At 39.3% G+C, this 21751-nt stretch overlaps 1 protein-coding gene across 1 annotated transcript in view; it reads left to right on the top strand.

The window, feature by feature from the left end:
* megf6b (multiple EGF-like-domains 6b) overlaps nucleotides 1-21751 on the top strand; it is a 95330-nt gene that overhangs the window by 1024 nt on the left and 72555 nt on the right. Inside the window, exons 2-4 of the mRNA XM_022682263.2 lie at nucleotides 2010-2144; nucleotides 5209-5318; nucleotides 18562-18666. Of these exons, the coding sequence (XP_022537984.2) occupies nucleotides 2010-2144; nucleotides 5209-5318; nucleotides 18562-18666 (350 nt within the window). The remainder of the gene's footprint in view (nucleotides 1-2009; nucleotides 2145-5208; nucleotides 5319-18561; nucleotides 18667-21751) is intronic.

The raw sequence follows: 21751 nt of genomic DNA on the forward strand, positions 1-21751 counted from the left end.
TAAACTATAACACTTTTCCCATTATGCCAGTATTGCTATTGAGTATAGTCCAATATTAACCTAATATTTATTCTTCAAACTCTACTAGAGCTACCTGGACTAATTGAACACACATAGGCTACACTTTATGTCCAAATATTTTCACATTTTTCCCATTTAATAAACTCATTTAGCTTCTTTAAGTTGATCTGCAATTCTGAGAGGTGTTTTTTTTTATACAGTCCCAACTTTGCTGGTTTGTGGATGCATTTATTTTAGTTTTTTCATGTTAATCTAGAATTTAATGTGAGTGTTTGTTGTATAAAATCCAATTGACTTTGTTACTGTTACTGTATATACTGGGAATGAGGCGTAAGATTACAACTACAATGTAAAGTTCTGATTAACTGCATGCTTAAAGTAATACGTCAGTATTTTAGACCTGCATCTGCAACACCCTGTCAGTAATTACCTAGTACATAGAACATCTGTTGACTTTACAACACATGGTTAACAGAAGACAGTGGGCAGATGCTGAACATCCAGCTCATGCCTACTGGCATGAGTTTCCTGGTCTTTTACTTAGGACAGGAAAACACATTGAAATTATTGTCCTTGGGGATACATTTAGAATTGTGTCCTGCACATTTGACCATTAAAATGTTTTTCTTTTTACTTGTTTTATCTAGTGATTTAAATTAGACACTTTTCATACTATACCAATACTGATATTGAGTATTGAGTAATATTTCTGCTTCAAAAACTACTAGCACTACCTGGGCTATCCTTTTCGATCACACGTAGGCTACGCTATGTGTCCAAATATTTGTGGACACCCCTTCTAATGAATTCTTTCAGCTACTTTAAGTTGTACCCATTGCTGACACAGATGTGTAAATGCCACACACAGCTTGTCTAGTCTCTGTATTAGCCACAATGTATGGCCAGTAGAATAGAACTCTCTTAAACAGATAAACATGAACCTTTTAGCCCCATGTCTAATGACAGATATAGGCTATATGAAGGTATTACGTCACCCAGCATTGAGAGCATTGTGGAGGACTGGTCCCAATGCTGAGTTGAGGTATTGATCATCCAACGTCTTAACCACAGCAATACTCACAGAAATCCTTCAAAATGTAGTAGTAAGTATTTTCTGGAGAGTAGAGATTGTTACTTCAAGAAATGCTGGATAAATTCTCTTTTTATACTCTTGTTTTGGAAAATGAGCAGGTGTCCCAATATGTTTGTCCATATAGTGTATCGCTCAAATCGTTACATTGCATAATATTAAAGTTAGACTATGTTCACGTTAGAAGCCACATTGCTCAAATAAATTATTTTGCTCAAATCGGATTTGGCTATCTTGACGGTTCACATTAACAAATGTAAGTGACCTGTATCATGTACATGGTCGAGGTCGAGGAGGTGAAAAAAGGCCAGGTGGTTTGCTTTTGCTGTTTTTTGCAGCTAAAGCTGCACAGCTGCATCAAGAGAAGTGTGGGTACGAGAGAGAAGCTAATGCTAATGCGCTAATGCTAATGCGTAAAAGCAAAAAGATGCATGAATTCAGATTTGACAGTTCACATTCATTACGCATGTCCATGAATCAAAGTGACTCAAATCTGATTTGAAAAAAATTGGCATGGCATGTTCACACGGTCATGAAAAAAACAGATCTGAGCCACACCGAGCAAAAAATTAGATTTGAGTCACTTTTAGCTATAATGTAAATGTAGCCTATGCCCTGTCTTTCTTTAGCTGTTCCCGTATCTGCTGCAGTTGCACGTAGAGCTCAGTTACTGCCTGAGAACTTTAAATCAGATGTGTATTTGACAGGTTTGTAACAGGTGGGATCTTGCCAAGTGTTATTACTCTCATTTTACACTTTGTTTGACTCAGTTATACAAGGCGCTCAGATAAAACAGCAGTGAAAGATCAGCACAAACACTCCGTGACTAATTGTGACTCATCGGGCCCTGAAGCGACCCTCTCTCTGACACACTGTCTGTGTATGTGTTCTCTTGCAGGCCCAACGTGTGCACGGAACGGGAAGTGAAACTGGTGGCTCAGATGCAGCCCTGCGTCCAGGCCTTCACCCGTATGGTCAAAGTATGGAAGCAAGGATGTCAGGGACAGACCTGGTGCATGGGCTACGAGAGGAGGTGGGGTCATTAATTTGTCATTCCATTATTTCACTCACTCTTATCAGTGTTAAGATACAGATGTTATATTAATGAGCCATTCAAAGTCACTTATGATGTATGATGTACAGGCATATTGTCTCATTTTATTTACTGTGATTTTGTTTAATGTGATAAACAACATACTTTTCTAAGAGTATTAAATTCTTGAGCAGAAACCTTCTGAGAGTTCTGACAGTTCAGACACACACACACACACACACACACATACACAAACACACACACACACACACTTTCATAAGTCCCTGTGGAGAAGCACTGCCAAATTCTCTAGATAAACCTTAACCTACAGTAGCTCCCAAAATTGAGTACAACCCTCACATTTCTGCAAATAAATTCTTCTTCTATATTTCTTAAGACAGCACTATAGAAATGAAATTTGGATATGACTCGACACACAGCCATTCATATCCAAATATCTGACAACACAAGTGAGTACACCTCACAGTAGTTATATCCATTTTGTGCCCAATTGTTCCATTTTCAGGTATGAATGGGGAACAGGCCTGTTTAATTTGGTGTTTTGGGTACAATTCTCTCATAATGGATATTAAACTTGGCACTTAATCGCAAAAAAACTCTCTGAGGATATGAGAAACAGGATTGTTTGTCTCCACAAAGATGGCCTAAACTATAAAAAGACTATTTACACCCTAAAACAGAGGTACAGCATTGCGGCCAAGGTCATACAGCAGTTTTCCATGGCAAATTCCACTCAGATCAGGCCTCCCCAGGGTCAACCAAAGAAGTTGAGTCCATGTGTTCAGCTCCATAACCAAAGGTCGGCTTTAAAATCTGGATGCATAAGTGCTGCCAGTATTGCTGCATAGGTTGATGAAGTGAGAGGTCAGCCTGCTGTGCTCAGACCATCAGCCTCTACTGCAGCTGAACTGATGTTGGTGTCCCACAACTTTTGTCCGTTTGGTGTATGTTAAATTGCCAAAAACAGCATTAGCAAGAGAATCAAGCCTGTACCTTTCTCTAACTGTATTTACTGTAATAAAATGTCCTACAGTCCTATAGAAACTTTGTTAGAGCTTATTGTTTTAACCTGTATAGACTTTTTCAGTAGATTTTGCTTGCTCTTTGTTGATCTGTTCTTTGTAATCAGTGCCTTAAAGTCTTTCCTTATGGCCCCAAAGTGCAAGGTGTAGTCACGTTCTTTCAGAAAGCTACAATTTGACAGGCATCTCCAGTAGATCCAAGCATGGCCCTGAGGCAAGGGCCTTCAGCACACCCTGCATCCCCATGACCTTCCCCCATCCACTCCTCCCTCCCCCCGTCCAAAACTCAGGGAAGTTCCTCAGTGCCTTGCACAGGCCCGCTTTCTCTGTGTACTTAGCATGCTAGCGCGCTAAGCCCTGCTTTTAGAAGCCTTCAGGCCTGCAATTAGAACCCATAAACAAAGAGACGTGAGCACAGTGTGATGTAGCCAGACTCCAAGGGGGCTCCAAACTACAGGGCCGGCTGCTCTGGCTTTAACACAGGCCTGTGTTAAGGGCTCCTGTGTGAGAAAGCAACATGAAAGGCTGGATGGGAAAAGATGCTCCACTGATTATACACTGTTTGTGTTTCGTGTCTTTTACACACCGGAGCTCATCCACAAACATTAGTCGCGGCTCAGGTCTCTCACTTGCTGCCTAAACCACAAACACGACCCCAAGCAAGTGCTGAAGTCCCCTTTTACACAGTGAGCCCATCTTGGAAAGGGCCTTAATTCAGAATTGTGGAGCTAATGTAGGAGCTGCTAACTGAGCCATGTGGCTTGAGTAGTGTATTCATTATCACTGTATGTGTTTGACAGGAAAAAGAGACTGAATTTATGTTGAAGATGAATATAGTCGAATATATAGCCCTGGAAAAAATGAGAGCACTTAAAAATGATGAGTTTCTTTGATTTTACCAAATTGAAAACCTCTGGAATATAATCAAGAGGAAGATGGATGATCACAAACCATCAAACCAAACTGTACTGCTTCCAGCAATTATCCAAAAGCAGTGTGTAAGACTGGTGGAGGAAAACATGATTCCAAGATGCATGCAAACCGTGATTAAAAACCAGGGTAATTTCACCAAATATTGATTTCTGAACTCTTAAAACCTTATGAATATGAACTTGTTTTCTTTGCATTATTTGAAGTCTGAAAGCTCTGCATCTTTTTTTATTTCAGCCATTTCTCATTTTCTGTAAATAAATGCTCTAAATGACTATTTTCTTTATTTGGAATTTGGGAGAAATGTTGTCTGTAGTTTATAGAATAAAACAACGATGTTCATTTTACTCAAACATAAACCTATAAATAGCAAAATCAGAGAAACTGATTCAGAAACTAAAGTGCTCTCTTAATTTCCAGAGCTGTATATTGTGAAATAAAACTGAAAATATTAACTAAATAAACAATATTAGGCAAACATTAGCCCTGTCACAACAATAATATAATAAAAAAGGATCATTTCTAAAGAGTTTTTTATGGAGACCTTATTAATGTGATGTAAAACAGTGTATTTGCGATTTTAAAAAAGTGTTTGTATTTCATTCAGTTATTTAATTTGGATATTTAAACAGTTTGAAAGTTCCAATTTTTTAATCTTATGTTAAAAGTGTCTTACTTTAATAAGTAATTTGATTATTTTGCTATTTTAGAGAAAAGGGGATTATCCTTTATTGATCCCACAATGTTAAAGTTTGCATATTCATATTACTGGGATGATGATATTTATAAATTATGATAAAATAGTTTATCTCAACAATTCCTGGGACAAAATATCATCCATTAAAAAAAACTGTTACTGTGATAGTCCTAGCAGACATAGTCTACCTCTTGTTGATACTTCATGGAAAATGAGAACAGTACAGATTTTTGTTTTGTATCAAGCAATTTGTAGAATGATGCATATAGTTTACATTTTTTTACATGACATTTCACACCCTGCAATGTGACACTCTGCACTGATGATGATGCTCAGATGATCTATTGTGCAGCACCAGTAGAATATACTCATTAATCTGTGGCTTTTGTTGCAGGACGGCGTATTACACTGCTTACAGACAAGTGTATCGACAGGATTACCAGACAGTGCACAAGTGCTGCCCAGGATGGTCACAGCTCAACGGGGAGGCCGGTTGTCTGTATCGTAAGTATCAAATCAAATCAGATCAAAGGTTATTAGTCACATACGTAGGGATTTATAGTATACCTAGTAGTGAAATGCTTTGATGACTTTTTCTAAAGATCTGTGGGATATACAGTATGTGTAAGGTCTTCATTGGTCTGAATTGAATGTATTTTAGATGTGATTTCTTCCAGAGTTGCTTGTCTGTTCACTTGGGCAACTCTTGCTTGACACCACTAATAGTGTACACTGTAGTGTATTTCTACTAAATACTTTACATTGTGGATCGAGGAATGTTAAAAACCTGTTAAAACTCAGAAACTAAATGCCCTATCCATGTGGCACCTGCTATTATCAGAAATACTTTCCCACTGCCTCCATGAGCTGGGAATGTTAGACTCTTCCTACACCTTCTGCTTGAGGATGCCCCACATGTGCTCAATTTGGTTTGGGTCTGGAGACATACTTGCCCAGTCCATCATCTTTAACTTTAAAAAATAAATTAAATAGAGTGAACAACATAGCAGTTGTGCTCCTTCTTTAATTTAAGTAAATTATTTGTAATTCGTGCTCGCGATTTCTTTAATCCATGCTCACCATTTCTTTAATCCATGCTCACAATTTCTTTAATTTAAGTGATTGATTTGTAATTTGTTCTCATTGTTTCTTAAATCCATGCTCACGATTTCTTTAATCCATGCTCACGATTTCTTTAATCCATGCTCACGATTTCTTTAATCCATGATCACGATTTCTTTAATCCATGCTCACGATTTCTTTAATCCATGCTCACGATTTCTTTAATCCATGCTCACGATTTCTTTAATCCATGCTCACGATTTCTTAAATCCATGATCACGATTTCTTTAATCCATGCTCACGATTTCTTTAATCCATGCTCACGATTTCTTTAATCCGTGCTCACGATTTCTTTAATCCGTGCTCACGATTTCTTTAATCCGTGCTCACGATTTCTTTAATCCGTGCTCACGATTTCTTTAATCCGTGCTCACGATTTCTTTAATCCATGCTCACGATTTCTTTAATCCGTGCTCACGATTTCTTTAATCCATGCTCACGATTTCTTAAATCCATACCCCAAGAAATTGTGAGCACGAACTGCTATATCGTTCGTTCAATTAAATGTTTTTTTATCCACGGCCCCTCCTGGGCTCCGTACCGCATGGCCAATTGTCTACTGACTACTGTATTCACTATTTGAAGGCTATTTATTTAAGTAGATATTATAAATTTCTACTAATTTCAAAATTATGTAATTTTCTCTTGTTAACTCAATAACAGCGACAGAGCTGTCATTTCATGTTACATACGACATATTGTTAATTTTGTTCAAACTGTATCTGTTTAACATTGCATTAATCTGATTTAAGGAAATTCTCTCCCTTTGATCTACTACATTATATGATCATCATGGCTCTGAATGTGCTCATCATTGTAACATGCCACTATATACAGTCTGAAATGTAGATCAGATGATCTGTAAGTCTATAAAACAGACCAAGGGATTTTCGTTCACTTCTAAATGGCCTTGATGTACGGACCATAAAGTGTCCAGTCATGCTAAGTGTCCCAAACAACTGGTGAGCCACTCACATAAACTGGTCATGCATGCCAGTTTGCTCTTTTACAGCTCTTTAAACCCACAGTGGGTTTAGGAACTTGTAAAATGCTTAGTGTCAGACTTGCTGTAATCCCCTTGATGTGCAGGAGCTGCATTGTTCTTTGTGATGGTGGCAGTTTGTCAGTGTCTGAATAGTAATTTCCCATGACACTGGAAAGCAGTCTTCCTTGCATATGTGCACACAGTGTCCGTGGACAACAACTTGTGACACAAGCCTTTTTTTTTAGCTGGATTAGTTTTACTTGGAAAGTTGCATTAATTTAGGAGATTACCAAGAGGATTTCTGCTTTAATCCAGTATGAATCTGGAATATTTTATCAATTTAAAGTTGCATTCTTTGCATGTTGATGTTCCTTGATGAGTCCATGTTAGCAGTAGACCAGTAGACAAACAGAAGACAGGGCTAGCTGCTAAATAAGAAATTAGCTGGATCTTTTAATATTTAATATTTAATATTTAAGTTGCACCTTTTTGCAAGGTGGTGGGTAGGGGTGGGTGATATGGCCCTAACAGAAGTCAATGATCCAGAATGTCATGATACTAATAATAATGCACTCCAAATATCTCTATATATCCAGGATTAAAGTAAAATAAATGATACTGAACAGATATAATATGTCTTTAGTAGATATATAATATGAAATGAGAACAGTGTGAATTTTTCTTTTGCTAAAAACAGTAAAAACAAAAGTAGCACTCTGATGTGATGATTAGGGGTGGGCGATACTGCACAATATTTCAGGGTATGATTTCGAAATTCAAAAAAACGATATTCAAAATTTTGGCAGTATATGATATGATATGTCACACCCCTAGTAGTGGGATTACTGCCTTTTTTGGTTGATGTTTGATAAGCCAATTGTTAGTCAGTTAGGTTCCTTATAAATTACAATCCTTATCAGATAAAATTGAGACTTTATAGAAAATAAAAGTAAAAAATTCAGTGTTACATTTGAGCATTTATTTGCAGAAATTGAGAAATGGCTGAAAAAAAACAGAAAAGATGCAGAGCTCTCAGACCTCAAATAATGCAAAAAAAACAAGTTCATATTCATAAAGTTTTAAGGGTTTAGAAATCAGTATTTGGTGGAATAGCCCTGGTTTTAATCACAGTCTTGGCATGTTCTCCTCCACCAGTCTTGCACACTGCTTTTGGATAACTTCAAGGAGTTCAGCTTCCTTTAATGGTTTGTGATAATACGTCTTCCTCTTGATTATATTCCAGAGGTTTTCAATTTGATAAAATCAAAGTCACTTATAATTTTTAGTGCTGTATGTTTTGTCTGGGCAAATCCATTTCATTTATTAATGAGAACATTGTGACTTTTTCTTTTGCTAAAACCATCTCATCCCATCAGAATTGTCCTTAAATACAGTTTTATAGCACAACCTCTCCTCCTGTTTGGCCAAGACGGGAGAATTTTACAGGTCTGCTGGCTTGCATTGTCCTGGTAACAAGAGAGAAGCACCCAAATAGCTTGGCACCCAGAGGCCCTGGCTCGTCTCCTTGTAGGACTTTAGCCGTGCGTCTACTGGACTGGGCTGGAATCCTTTGATAGGATTTAACAGTGGTTGAGCTTGTTGGCTATAGCTTGCATACCTCAGCCAGTGGCCTTGATGAAGAGGAGCCTCTTCATCCTCAACCCTGTCGGCTCTTCTTGTCTTTATACAAAGATCTGCTGATGCTTTTTAAACCAGTCCAAATTAGGCTTTCTCAAATCTGTGCCTGTCACGATAACAACATTTTCAGCACAATATATTGTCCCAGAAACTATTGCGATAAATGATAATCATGGCTGGATTACTGACTGAGCCAGTGGGGCCAGAGCCCAGGGACCCTTGAGGCCCAAAGTCCATTTTAAGGATCTTCTGACTATTAGGGACTTTAACCCCAGGGCCTCTTGGGGACCCTAGCCATGCTATTTTTAGAGGGCCCTGAGTATGAGAACCCCTACCAGCGGGCCCTGGAGAAGAGCAGGACATACCATTAGAAGGCCCTTGTCCATGAGGGCCCCTCCTATAGGGTCCTTGACTTCTATATAAGTCCATTTACCATAGCTCCTTGACTTTTAGGGACCTAGACTACCCAGACTACCCTTAATCCATCCTTGACAATAATATTGTCATTTTAAAATGCCACTATAGAAAATGCTTTCTTTCTGCTTCTGGGCTCCCCAAAGGAGCTTTGAGACAATGTTTGGCGAAACAGTGCCACTAGTGGATGGGGGCTGTAGTGTGAATCATAATAAATATGCATAAAAAATGTTGCAAATGTAGTACAGATATTGCGGATTTGTTAAAGTACATTTTAGTGGGGCATCTACAAATCCATTGAGCTCTTGTTGGAGCAGATCCACTGTTAAAACTAATGTACTGTACTTTTTCTTTCCGAGCACAGTAGCATCAAATGCAGTGCAAATAAAGCTTGATTTTCCCTAGCCAGGTCCAGGGCCAAAGATCTTTCGCAGAACTCGCAGAATTCGCAGAGACTGACAGAAGGGTTGCAGCACTCAAATCCCCCCCAGGTTGTGATATTTTCACAGGAGTTTCGTTACCAGAGCCAACGCTATCCTCAAAGGCCTCTTTGTCCAGGGGTGGAGGTTACACTGCTCATTATACTGGCAAGAATTAGGCCGCCCGCTCAACCCAGCACGGGTTTGTTTTTAAACTCACTAAAAAAGCCTGTCGACACACATTCCTGTGTGTTGCTTAACGTCTCCATCCTAAGTCTCCGGGTTTAGTTTTTCCTTTCCGCGACAGTATCTGCTGTCCTCGAGCGGCGGTGCCGGAGTGCGCCGGGGCTTTTATCTTCGTAACTCAAGACCCGGGCGCACTCGGCAAAACGTGGACAAGCTAATCACTCCTTTCTCTAAGCCACTGAGCAAGGATAAAGTGGGAGGAAAGTGGAGGTTCAAACACCGCCCCCCTCTCCAAGCGGCTGCACACTTACCTAAAGACCCCCTCTAACTTTACAGAATTAAATTTAGTACAATTCAGTTTACAATTCAACCTGCAGACCTACAGTGTAACTTCCACAAGGAACGTTCAGACTCTGGAAGAAGCTTTTAGGAACTGAATAAGTGACAAAAGGTGTGGAAAGGAAAGTCACTCAGTAGCTCAGACTGTGCCTCACTTAGCTCAGATCTGAAAGGCGTTTGGTCTCTGGGGTGCTGTTCTGACCCAGTGATAGATCTGTCCCCATGGAGTTAAAGCACAGCTAGGACAAAGAGAGGACGCAGTCCCCGAGGATTACTCCACTCTCCTGCTCTAAACTACAGACTAAGCTCATTAGCCTAATGACTGTCATTATTAATGGGCTTTTGTTGGTTGTTAGTAAAAAAAATCCAAGGATTCTAGGACAGTTAAGACTAAAGAAAAAGAATGAATGTTTGTTAATGTTTGTCGTTCTTGTGATTTCTCAAGCTCTCGTTGGTCTGTTTATTCGTAAGCTTGTTTTTATCCTCTTTAACTTCTTAAAATCTGTCCTCAGAGTTGTTTGGATGCATGCATTGACCGTACCAGTCAAAAGTTTTGACACATTGCAGATCAAAAATTAAAGACATGAAAATAATTAAGGAAAATTTTGAATTTTAATGTTGTTATATGATTCGGAAACATTGTGCCTTATTGCTTAGCTGTTCTTAGGAAGAAATGTCTTCTAAAAACCTATTTACGCAGCATATATTCCAAAGATTCTGATGTTCGCCAGGGTTTTCTTATTTGGGATGTTATAAATTATGTTTAGACATTTTTAGAACTAATTTATGAAGGGGATTGTTACAGGGGGCTCATTATTTTTATGAATGTGGATTCTTCTTTCAACTGTTCTTGAGAGGAAAGTAAAAAAAAAAGATTTTTTAAGAATTATATAGATAAAAAAATTATATAAAAGCACACATGGGATTTATTTGCTGCTTAAGACTTTAGTGAATACAGCCCCAGAAGACAAGCCAGCTGTAGCTTTACACAGGATTAGCAGAACCACTTGTGAAAAAGTCAAATAGAGTAAAGTAAAGAGTCCAGGATGTCCAGATTGAAAGTTCCCAAAAGTCCATTCTGCCTTCTTCCTTAAGTACCTAACAAATCAAACCCTTGCAGTGCATGCAAAAGGTCCTTTTGGCTAGCACGTTTCCAAATGTGCTTATAGAACACTTCTTCCTCTGTCTTTCAAGTGCGCCAGTTGTCTAAATGACTTCTTGAATCTTCTCGTCGAAGAGCCCTTAAGCTGTCAAAAAGATGCTTATAGAGACTTCCTTCCATTTAAACAATATTTCCACTCTTTTTGTCCCAAAAAGAGCCTCTGTCTGGGAGATCATAATGGCCGAAACATAGCAGAACCTGATCAGGGAATTCAGAAGTGAATTAGATGGACAGTAACTTTGACTGAGGGCGATGAGGCGTGTTGAAACATTTCAAAGCTCTGCCACTCTCATTTTCCGTTCTTGTTAACCGGTGGTTGGGAACGGTTCTTTTGTTGGACAGAAGGCCGTGTGGATGCAGGATCTGGAATGGAACATTCTGCTGGGCTTCAGTGGGTGGTCTATGGGTCGGGAAAATCTATGTTCTTCTGGTCAACAATACAAGTCTTCACAAAAGCCACAAGACTGTTGATTCTTCTAGTGTTAGATACAAAGCTTTAATGACCCGTTGTTTATGGTCTAGTTTGTGGTTTTTAGTGTGTTCTCAGATGAATGCCCTTTTAAAAAGGGCACATTAGTGCTTTCCCTTTTGAGAGACATTTATCTAATTGAACATTCCCATGTACTTGTGGAACAGTAGTAGTAGAAAGTAGTAGAGAGTAGTAGATCCATCCGTTCATCCATATTTGTAAAACAGCTGAAAGAGTTTGTGGCCAGAAATCCAAAGGATCCGTTTGGATGGCTACCTTATTCTGACGCCACAATAAGGAAATGCGCATAGAACCACCCTGGCACCACCCCTCACCTGTCAACCCCCACTAAAGCCCCATCCACTACATCAGTTGGAGATTCAAGATTTTAGTCATTTTGGTTGAGAACCTCGAATTGTACACAGCAGGATTAGCTAACAGACTTTGTCTGAAGGATGGATCTATACATACTGTCCATGGTACGTACTGTCAGATACTCTGAGCCTCTAACACTGCCAGCTGCTCCACATGCCGCCTGGATAAGGAGCTAACACCACCAGCAACACCTTATTTGCATAAAAATGGCTCATTCTGAAAGGAACTGAAAATGGTAAGAATAGAGCTGGTGAAATATGTCAGGTGATTTCTTGATGAACTAGTTCCCTGAATGCTTCAATGTTTTTATGTACAGCTCTGGAAAAAAAATAAGCGACCATGTAAAAAAAAATATGTGTTTCTTTGATTTTACCAAATCGAAAACCTCTGGAATTTAATCAAGAGGAAGTTGGATGATCACAAGCCATCAAACCAAACTGAACTGCTTGATTTGTTGCACCAGGAGTAAAGCAGCATAAAGGTATCCAAAAGCAGTGTGTAAGACTGGTGGAGGAGAACATGATGCCAAGATGCATGAAAACTATGATAAAAAAACAGGGTTATTCCACCAAATATTGATTTCTGAACTCTTAAAACTTTATGAATATGAACTTGTTTTCTATGCATTATTTGAGGTCTGAAAGCTCTGCATCTGTTTTTGTTATTTCAGCCATTGGTTGATTATTGATAATGTTTGTGGCTTAAACTTTTCAGATTAATTTGTTAATGCATCATTACAGTGCAATGTTCAGGAGTTGATCTTTGGTAGTAGAAACACACCAGGACCCAGGTACCAAAAAGTCATTTGAGTAGATGTGGTTAGTGTAGGTACCAGACAGTTGACCAATTTAAGCTCTTAATTCTAATAAATACTTTAAATGTAAAGGTGGACATGCACCAATGTTTGTGAGTGTGCATTAAAGCTAATTTTGGCAAAAAATATTTATTTTAAACTGTTCTACTGCAATACAGAGTCCATTCCTTAATATCATTAAAGTTTAAAAAGCTTGAATACTGAGGAACTTACCGTTGCTGTGTAAGAAATTTAGACTTAAAGTTAAATAAATGAAAATACGGAGCAATGAGTTTTAAACAGTATTGTACAAGCCAGTTAATCTAGAACAGGGCTTCAGTACATGTTGTATTTCTTTTCTCGTTCATTGTTTAGATGATCATTGGAATGCAGTGTGCGGGTAAATGCCATTAGCATGTGCTGTATTTACTTTGCACCTTGTCTGTGCTGTCTTTCGGTGCCAAGTGTATCCATAGCAGCCGGAGATTTGCGTAAAATTGTGACCTCTCTTCTGTCTGATCTGTGGGTTAGTGTTTCACTGCTGGAGTACAGCCTCCCTTTGTTTGGCGGTGGCGTACGCATCCTGCATAACAACAAGAGCGTTTCTCTTTCTCTTCTCTTTTTATATATATATATATATATATATATATATTTATGTACATTTGACTTATGGGGATAGTCCCTGTCTGTGCATTCCTCAACTGCTGCGTGTTGCAGCTAAGCAATACATGTATTTGACTTTCCAGATTCAGATCATTGAAAGCTATTTAATCGTACCTGGGCCTTGAAGGGATGATTCTGGCCGGCAGTGTCTGCTAGAATTGTCCTTACGGCCAGACAGGAGACTTTAGCAGAAATCACATTTATATTCAATGCAGCAGCACGATGACAAAACACACGACAGACACACTCGGACAATACAAACACAAAGTTTATTAAATAAAAGGCTTAATCTATATGAATCGTCAGGGACAGGCAAGGTCAGTAACAAAAAGACAGTAGAGACAAGCAACATACCAGAGTGCGCAGGCAAAGAGGTCATACACGGGATATCCAGAAAATACAAAAAAGGTAATGAACAACAAAGGGCCAAGCAAAAAGAAAAGTAAAATATACAAGAAAGGGTAAATAACAAAAAGACAAATGCAAAAGAAAAGCAGGGTAGAGAAGCTATGTAAATAGATTCAATATCGGGCAACATGGGATTGAAATAGGGTGCTATTTATACAAGGAGGACCAGGTGAAAATGATCAGAAGGCCGGCGAGCTAGAACGCCGTAGCGTAACGTGATCAGGCATGTCCTGGAGGTTAGGCACAGGTGCATCCTGGGAAGTGGAGTCTTTAGTGAGTGCACTAGGGTCTGTAGCAGGCAGACAGACAAAGACAGGACTGACAGACACCTTTGACATGTCGGTGGACATGTCAAACCCTTAGCAATATTAGACTCACAGTTCCAAGCTCGTTATATTTATTTTAAAAACCTTGATTCTAAAAGGCATGGATTTGACTTTAATTTAACTTGCTTCCCAGAATGCTCTGTTAGCTTCTGTTAGCCCCTCAGAGATCCACTGATACTTTCTAAATGTCTGATTTTGCTTTATTTGATAGATAGACAGACAGACAGACAGACAGATATATTGTTTATCCCGAAGGAAATTTCTGAAATTTTGGGTTTGCACTGGAAGCTAGTTGATGGCTATGAGCTTCCATTATTTGTTAGCAGCATTAGCATCATAAGAGGTTGACAATATATCGATATTACAATATATTGTATTGTATTGTTTTGATTGCATCGCATCAATAAGTGGATTTAAGTATAAATATATTTATTGAAATATAGGAGTAACTCCCTAGGTCTCGCACTCACACTCCACATGGGTTCGCTAATCAAATAAATAGGGTAAACCTGCTGTGAAAAATATTGGTTGTCAAATTCTGTGAAACTGACAACAATAAATCTATAATTCCTGGTTTTTGCTTATTTAGAGATATTTTGTCCTTTTCAGTAACATAGCTGCCACATTACAGTATCGTGATATCATTGTTATTGTTGGCAACATGATAATATTGTGATATCATATCGTGAGATGCCCTGTGATTCCCACTACTAAGCCTTGTACTTAGAAGTACTTTTTGTGGCTAAACCATTACTTTAAAGCTCATTTCTTTGCAGTAATGGGATTTGTAAGTAGCATTAGCTCTGCACCTTGTTTCCTTGGCCGTGTTAGCCCATGTTAGCCTGTCAGAGACCCTGAAAATCCCCTGAAACATGACGATACATTGCCGATTGATTTTTACATCTCTGCGTAAAGGTATTTGGTGTCCAGGTTTCACTGGATGCTAATTAACCGCTATAAGCTTCTTCTTTACATAAGCTTCTGCCTTATAGCTCTGAGCACTTTTTCGACTGAACTATCACTTTAAAGCTCATTATACTGCAGTAATGGGATTTCTAAAGGCATGAACTTGACACCTTGTTTCCCTGGACGCTCTGGTAGCTCCTGTTAGCCCATCAGAGACCCACTGACCCCTCAGAGATCTGAGGACGCTCCTAATCCGCTCAATTAAGGCGCCTTTGATGGAGGAGAATGTGCAATCACACGGCCTGATTGAACCACGTCTCGAGTGCGTGCAGTTAGCGAGTCATTTTAAGGCAGATTATCAAATGATATGGAGCAGGGGGCTCAAGAATGCGCTCGCTGGTCAGCTGCCAGAATGTCCATGTCTCCCACCTCGTGGGGAGGAATTGAGGGACAGACTTTTAGTTTTCCCACCCTTCCTTCTCTGTGCTGAGGTGGTGGTGGGAGAGCTGTTTCAGGGGGGTGGGAAGGAGGGGGTAGGGATGGGGGAAGCCTGGTCTTCCTGTCTGGAGCTGAAGCTCAGGGCTGTTCTCAGCACAGTGTAGACGGGACGCTTCTTAAGGACACTTGCAGCTGCAGGTGATGTCATGGTCCTGATGGGTTTAAGACAATTAAGTTCAAATTGTATTATCAAGATCGACTCCACAGATCTTTTTGCTTTGCCAGCTTTGTGCTGAACGTACACTGTGAACATTAAGCTGAGTATTGGGTTAAAAGAATTACTGTCCAAAGAGTAAGCTTCTTAGATTTCTTCTTTATGTTATTGAAAAAAAAATAGCACATTTTTATGCATAAATAGTTCTTAACTGTCTGAGGAAGGCAAGGTGTCCCCAAAACTTTTGACAGGAAGAGATAAAGCTCAATCTATTCTACATAATTATGTTGCATTTCATCTGAAGCTTCATTGCATGATCATTATCGTAACTCCATCAGATGTCATCCCGAAGGAAAGGCTCAAATCGAGCAAATTATTGTTTTGAGAAACCTTTCGGGAGATTCACTGATGTGTTCTGAGCGTTTGAGGCTCAGTGATGGGCAGGTGTTGGAGTTCTTATCGTTGATGAAGTTTGATGAAGGAATTGATTAACACCTGCACTTTTTTTCCAGGAACATTTCTTTTCCTGCTTTTTTTAATCACAAGCCTATTTGAAAGCTTATCTTTTCTTCTTATCAAAATTGAATTAGATAACTTACTTTTTGTGTTTTTGTGGGACTTCCAGTTCCCACCAACTAGCTAGGAGTAGGGCGAAGGCTAGCATAGGCTTCTTTAGAGTCAAATAACACACAGTACAGCCGAACACGCTTGAAGGAGAACCCTCAGTAAAGGTTCTTCTAACACCAACACTGGCTAAACCTTCAAATTGTGTTCAAAGCCAAAGGGTAGGGGGTGTTTAAAAAGGCATAATCTTGACACCTTGTTTCCTTGGAAGCTTTGAGAGCTCATCAGAGACCCACTGACCTTTTGTTTAGATCACTGATTGCATATTTTAGCCAAATATCACCCAATACTGACACATAGCTTAGTTGTTTTTAGGTGTTTATTATTAATCCACAATGTAGAACCATGCAGGATAATAGATGTTCTAGTTATTTAGTTTGAGTGATGTGAGTTTATGGAATGCTACCTGTGACGCTATGCGTTTTCCCCAGGAGGCACAGAATATCTGATGTACTGAGTGTCATTCATGCCTTGGTGGTTACAGCCCTCATGTCAGGGTATAAGGAATGTTAGCTTGAGGAAATCTGTGGCTCTGACTGTATGACTTCCTCCCTGATGATACTCTCTCAGCCTCTGTTTTCTACATGTCTACATTTCACCTCATTCACCCATACACATCCTTCAAGTCCTTCAAGTGCAGTTTCCTTTATCTTCTATGGGACATGGCAAACAATATGGGATTAAACACTAGCTGCTGTCACATGAGTCCTGTACATTATGTACAGATGAGTTATTCGTAGTGAATAGTAGTGCTGTGCGATATGGCGATAAATATCGTGGGGACGATAGAAAAGTGTCTATCGTGCTACTTACCTTCTATTGTCTCTATCGTTTCTACAGTAATTTAATCAATTATTCATGCAACTATATATTGGTGTGGTCACTAGGGGTGAAATGATTACTCGAGTAATTAGCGTTACTCGATTAAAAAAATTGATAGAGTAATTCTCTGTGCCTCGAGTAATCGTTTATTTAATAAAAAACTCAGCACGTGGTAATTCGCACTTTTAATGTGACAACGTGCTCAGCGCTACATCACCCGCGCACAGGAAGAAGGAGCAGGCGCCGGAGGTTTTAGTTGAGAAGAGGGTCTTAATGCTGCACCATCTCAGCCGAGGACACGTTAGCAGTGGAGCCGAGAGAAGATTAATATAACGTATAATAAATCAATGAGATTAACATTAATGAACCTTAAAAACATAACGACAGCGCTGACTATTAGAAATACTGTCTAATATAGCGCGGAGCTCACTTTAACTGTACCGCTGAGCTCCGCGGTACAGTTAACAAGCTTCGCACGACAGTAGCTGAGTTTCGCTGTACAGTAAAAAAGCTCCACGCGACAGTAGCTGCACCCACAAAAAATCATTTTTTTGAAAATGAGAATCGATTCTGAATCGTTCAATGTTAGAAATGCGAGTTGAGCTCGAATCGATTTTTTCCTGCACCCCTAACTGTCGGCCAAGATGCATAACCCTGGGTGCTGCAGTGATTGTGTTTGTGGTTATCTTGTTTGAAATCAACAGTCAACCTTGTTTTTTTTTTTTTTTTTTTTTTTTTTTACTGTTTTTCAGTTGTTCATCACATACTGGACCAGTAGAAATGCTCCAAAATCATTCAGAAACAAAGCTTTTTACATTGACTTCTATTGAAAGTTAAGAAGGTTTTCCTTTCCTCTGATTAAGTTCATAAGTTTTTGTGTGACACATACATTTGTGTCCATATATCCCAGATGCAGATATGCGCTGTTGAATAGTAAATAATGGAACAGATGTTCAACTTCGATTTCTGTGCTTCATTTGGAACACTAAAATAACAAAAGACAGACAGCATCAGAAGTTCCTCTAAAGCCTCGCTAAAGCCCCAAACGAGTTTCAGTGGATTAGGTTACCGAACATGACGCAGCCTGTGTGCCGTTCTGATGGAAAATCCTGGAGTACCCCACCTGAGAGTCATCTATAGAACACAGGTTTAGGAATTTCTGGGATTTGAGATTTGGCCCGGTGCCTGACAAGTACTCGTAATTATTTGATGAGACGGCGCTCATCCTTGGATCTTCCCGGAGCTGCGGATCCTTTAAGTAGAGCTGATATTTCCTGACACGGCGGGCAGACATCAAGAGCCGGACCGTATCAGGTGCGGACAGGTTGATGATAGTGCACTGGGGGGACGAGGCCTAAGCGGTTGACAGAGGGGGCAAGCTTACGTCATGTGACAGCTGCCAGGTGCTTTCTCATTACTGATATCTGTTTGTTCTATCCTGCAGCCGTCTGCAGCTACGGTGTCTGTTTCAATGGAGGCCGGTGCAGAGAGGGATCCACTCAGCTCTGTGACTGCCCTGCCGGCTTCAGTGGGCCCAGCTGTCAGTATGGTGAGTGTATTCAGTTTATGTGTACATACACACACATACACACACACAAGCAAACTCGAGTTCCGGCAAAATTGCTGTTTTCTGTGAACATTCCTGTGATTTGTGTGGAGTTGATGAGTTTCTTATGTTGGAAAAGGGTCATTTGTTGGCAGTAGAACATTTTGAGAGAGAATCCTTCCTTTACAGGTTCAAGTTCATTAGGATGATCTACTCTTAAAATGAAATTTAATTATTCCTTTAGCATTATTTCTCTTTTCTCCTTTGCTTGTCTTCCTAATTTCCCTTTTTCACTTGTCAGGAGCGTAGAGAAAGGTATAGAGAGGAATTAGTACCACATTGAAAAGCACTCTCACTAACACTATCCAAGGAAAATGTTAAATGCAGTCCACAAATGCCATGCTTTTTCTCACTTACACATAGAATACGTGTTAAAATGAAGTAAAACCTACTTCTGAAATTGGGGCGTGCCTAAAAACCAGTCAGAAGCCCGGGTTTGCGTGGGGTGGTGTGGGTGTGTTTGGTTAATATTTTAACGTAACACTTGCCCTTTTTGAATTTTACTCTGACTGATTTCTTAACCCCACCCTAATTTCAGTTGAAGGTTCTGATTGGACAGTGATTACATTCAATTTTGGCACAAATTCCATGCTGCTCCTAGACGAAATGCGATCCTGTGCATGGTGATTTGCTTTTGAACATTCGCAGCACAGCCACACAGTGGAATACAGTTCAACTGAGCTGATTGCATTTTAAGTGCAATTCTGACATGAATTCAGTGTATGGTTTTAAAAATTTAAATTCTTGTGTATTTATATTATTTTTCAATAATGAGATCAAGTACAGTAATGTAATGTAATGTAACAGTGGTTTTGCATTCCATTTTGGCACATATTCTGCATGTTAGTAAGGGAAAAGCAATGCATTTACTTTTTTCCATGATGATGTTTGCTTTTCATTTTGGCACTAATTTCTCTCCTTAGAAAAGAAGCCCTCTGCAGGTTTGTAATTGTGATTTAAATTTTTTTTTTAAAGAGACCATGCCACCAAAGCCTGCTGGAAGTGTTTGGTGTCATGTTTTTCATGTTAATGACAATATAATCTGTGTAATTATAATCAATTATAATTGATTTAGATATCCAAATATTTCAAAATTGATCTGAAGTGTCAATTCATCAGTCCTCAACACTACTCTTTTAGTTAATATATCTTGTTTGTTTGTCTTAAGACAGTAAGGCCTGGATATGGTCATTTTTCTCAGGAAATCATGTGGATTTTAAGGGGCAAGTTATTTCTGTTGGAGGAGATGAGGGGGGGCTTTATTATCTACAACAATAACTTTCATCAGCTCCTATTTAAATCAGATTTGGCTGTGCAATGTTTCTGCACAATATCATGGTGCATCCTTCCTTGTATTGATGTTTCTGGCTTCAGTGAATCTCAGTTTCCTCCAGTCTGGTGTCGGTCATTTGTTGCCAGTTGGTTGAATATGAAGAATTTTATCAGTTGCAGTTGTGGAAAAGAGGCCAGTCCAGCGGCGTGCTGGTAATGGAGGATGTTGTTGCTTTTGTGATATCCACACACGGCAGGAAATTCCTGACAGACACCCTCCCCACCAACTAGTCTGTCCATTATAACACTTGTTTGAAGGTATTATGTGCTTGACACATGTAGTGACTCCAAAAAATTCAAAAAGAAGGAGAGCATAGCTGGAAGCAGGCTTGGCTTTCATTCCCCTCATGTTTAAATTGTCTGTTAATAGTGTTTTAACATGCCTGTAACTTGTTTTTTATATATTAGTAGAAGTCATATTTTTAATAGAAGAGATTTTCTTACTGAATTAAGCAGAACAATCTTATAATTAATTTTGAATTGATACAGCTGTCATTGATTAATATAGCAAAAAAATCAGAATTACATTATTTATTATATTTATTTTCCAAAGTTACACATACAAATGATTTGACTTGGTAAGAGCAGCACGTATGGGATGTACAGTATAAGCACACACGGTTTACAATTATTATTGTAAAAAAAAAAAAAAAAAAAGGGTCACACACTCTAGTCTGACCACTGCACAAAGCAGCGCTTCTCCATCCGGCACATCCCAAAGATTCTCAATGAGGTTAAGATCTGGACTCTGTGGTGAACTCTCTCTCAATCCATGTGTGAAAATGATAAATGATGATCTCATGCTCCCTGAACCCTGAACTCTTTCACAATTCCAGCACCATGAATCCTGGCATTGTTCATCTTGGAATATGTCCGTGTCAAGGGAAGAAATCCATTGATGGAATAACCTGGTCTATATTCAGTATATTCAGGTAGTCAGCTGACCTCATTCTTTCAGCACATACTGTTGCTGAACCTAAACCTGCAGACCAACTGCAGCATCAACCAACCAACCCCACATCATTTACTTACTTTTTTTGGCCAGCAGTGTATATCTGTACTATACTGAGTACACATTTATACACACACTACAGTCTATCTGTGTCATATTGGGTCTTCCATCATTCCATCATCACCGGCCATCCCTTCCTCTCTTGTTTATCTTGTTTATGTGTATGTTTGGTATGCAGATAGTGTGGAATGAAGCTTCTTAGCTGTGCGTATAGTCTGTCTGCATTTAGGGAGTGAGTGGATGGCTACAGAGACAGACAGTGAAGTAGGTGTTGAAAGTGGAGCCCTGCGGTCATCATGTTTGATGTGTGAGGGACTTCCTGTGCTGGCAGGGTGTCTGAGGGGTTCTTGTGGAGTCAAGGGTGGAGGAGAAAGGGGGGCAGGGGGCAGCCAGACAGCTTTATCAAGCCCTCTGCATGGGAGATAATGGCATTTGACTTGGAAGAATGTGAGCTGTAGCATTACAAGACTCTCACTTTTGCATTAGCTTTGACCTTTCCTTTAATTTAATTGTTTATTTTAGTAGAAATTATAAAAAAAAACAAAATAGTTGAAAAAGTTTTCTTCATAAATAGTTAATTGGCAATCACTAATTTATTTAGGATCTGATGCTTCTAAGCTTTGCATTATAAGCTAAAAAGCCAGTGCAGCTGATAAATTATGTTACCACCAATTCACATTGTGC

This window comes from Astyanax mexicanus, chromosome 24 (genome assembly GCF_023375975.1).
Source record: "Astyanax mexicanus isolate ESR-SI-001 chromosome 24, AstMex3_surface, whole genome shotgun sequence".
Classification (NCBI taxonomy): domain Eukaryota; kingdom Metazoa; phylum Chordata; class Actinopteri; order Characiformes; family Acestrorhamphidae; genus Astyanax; species Astyanax mexicanus.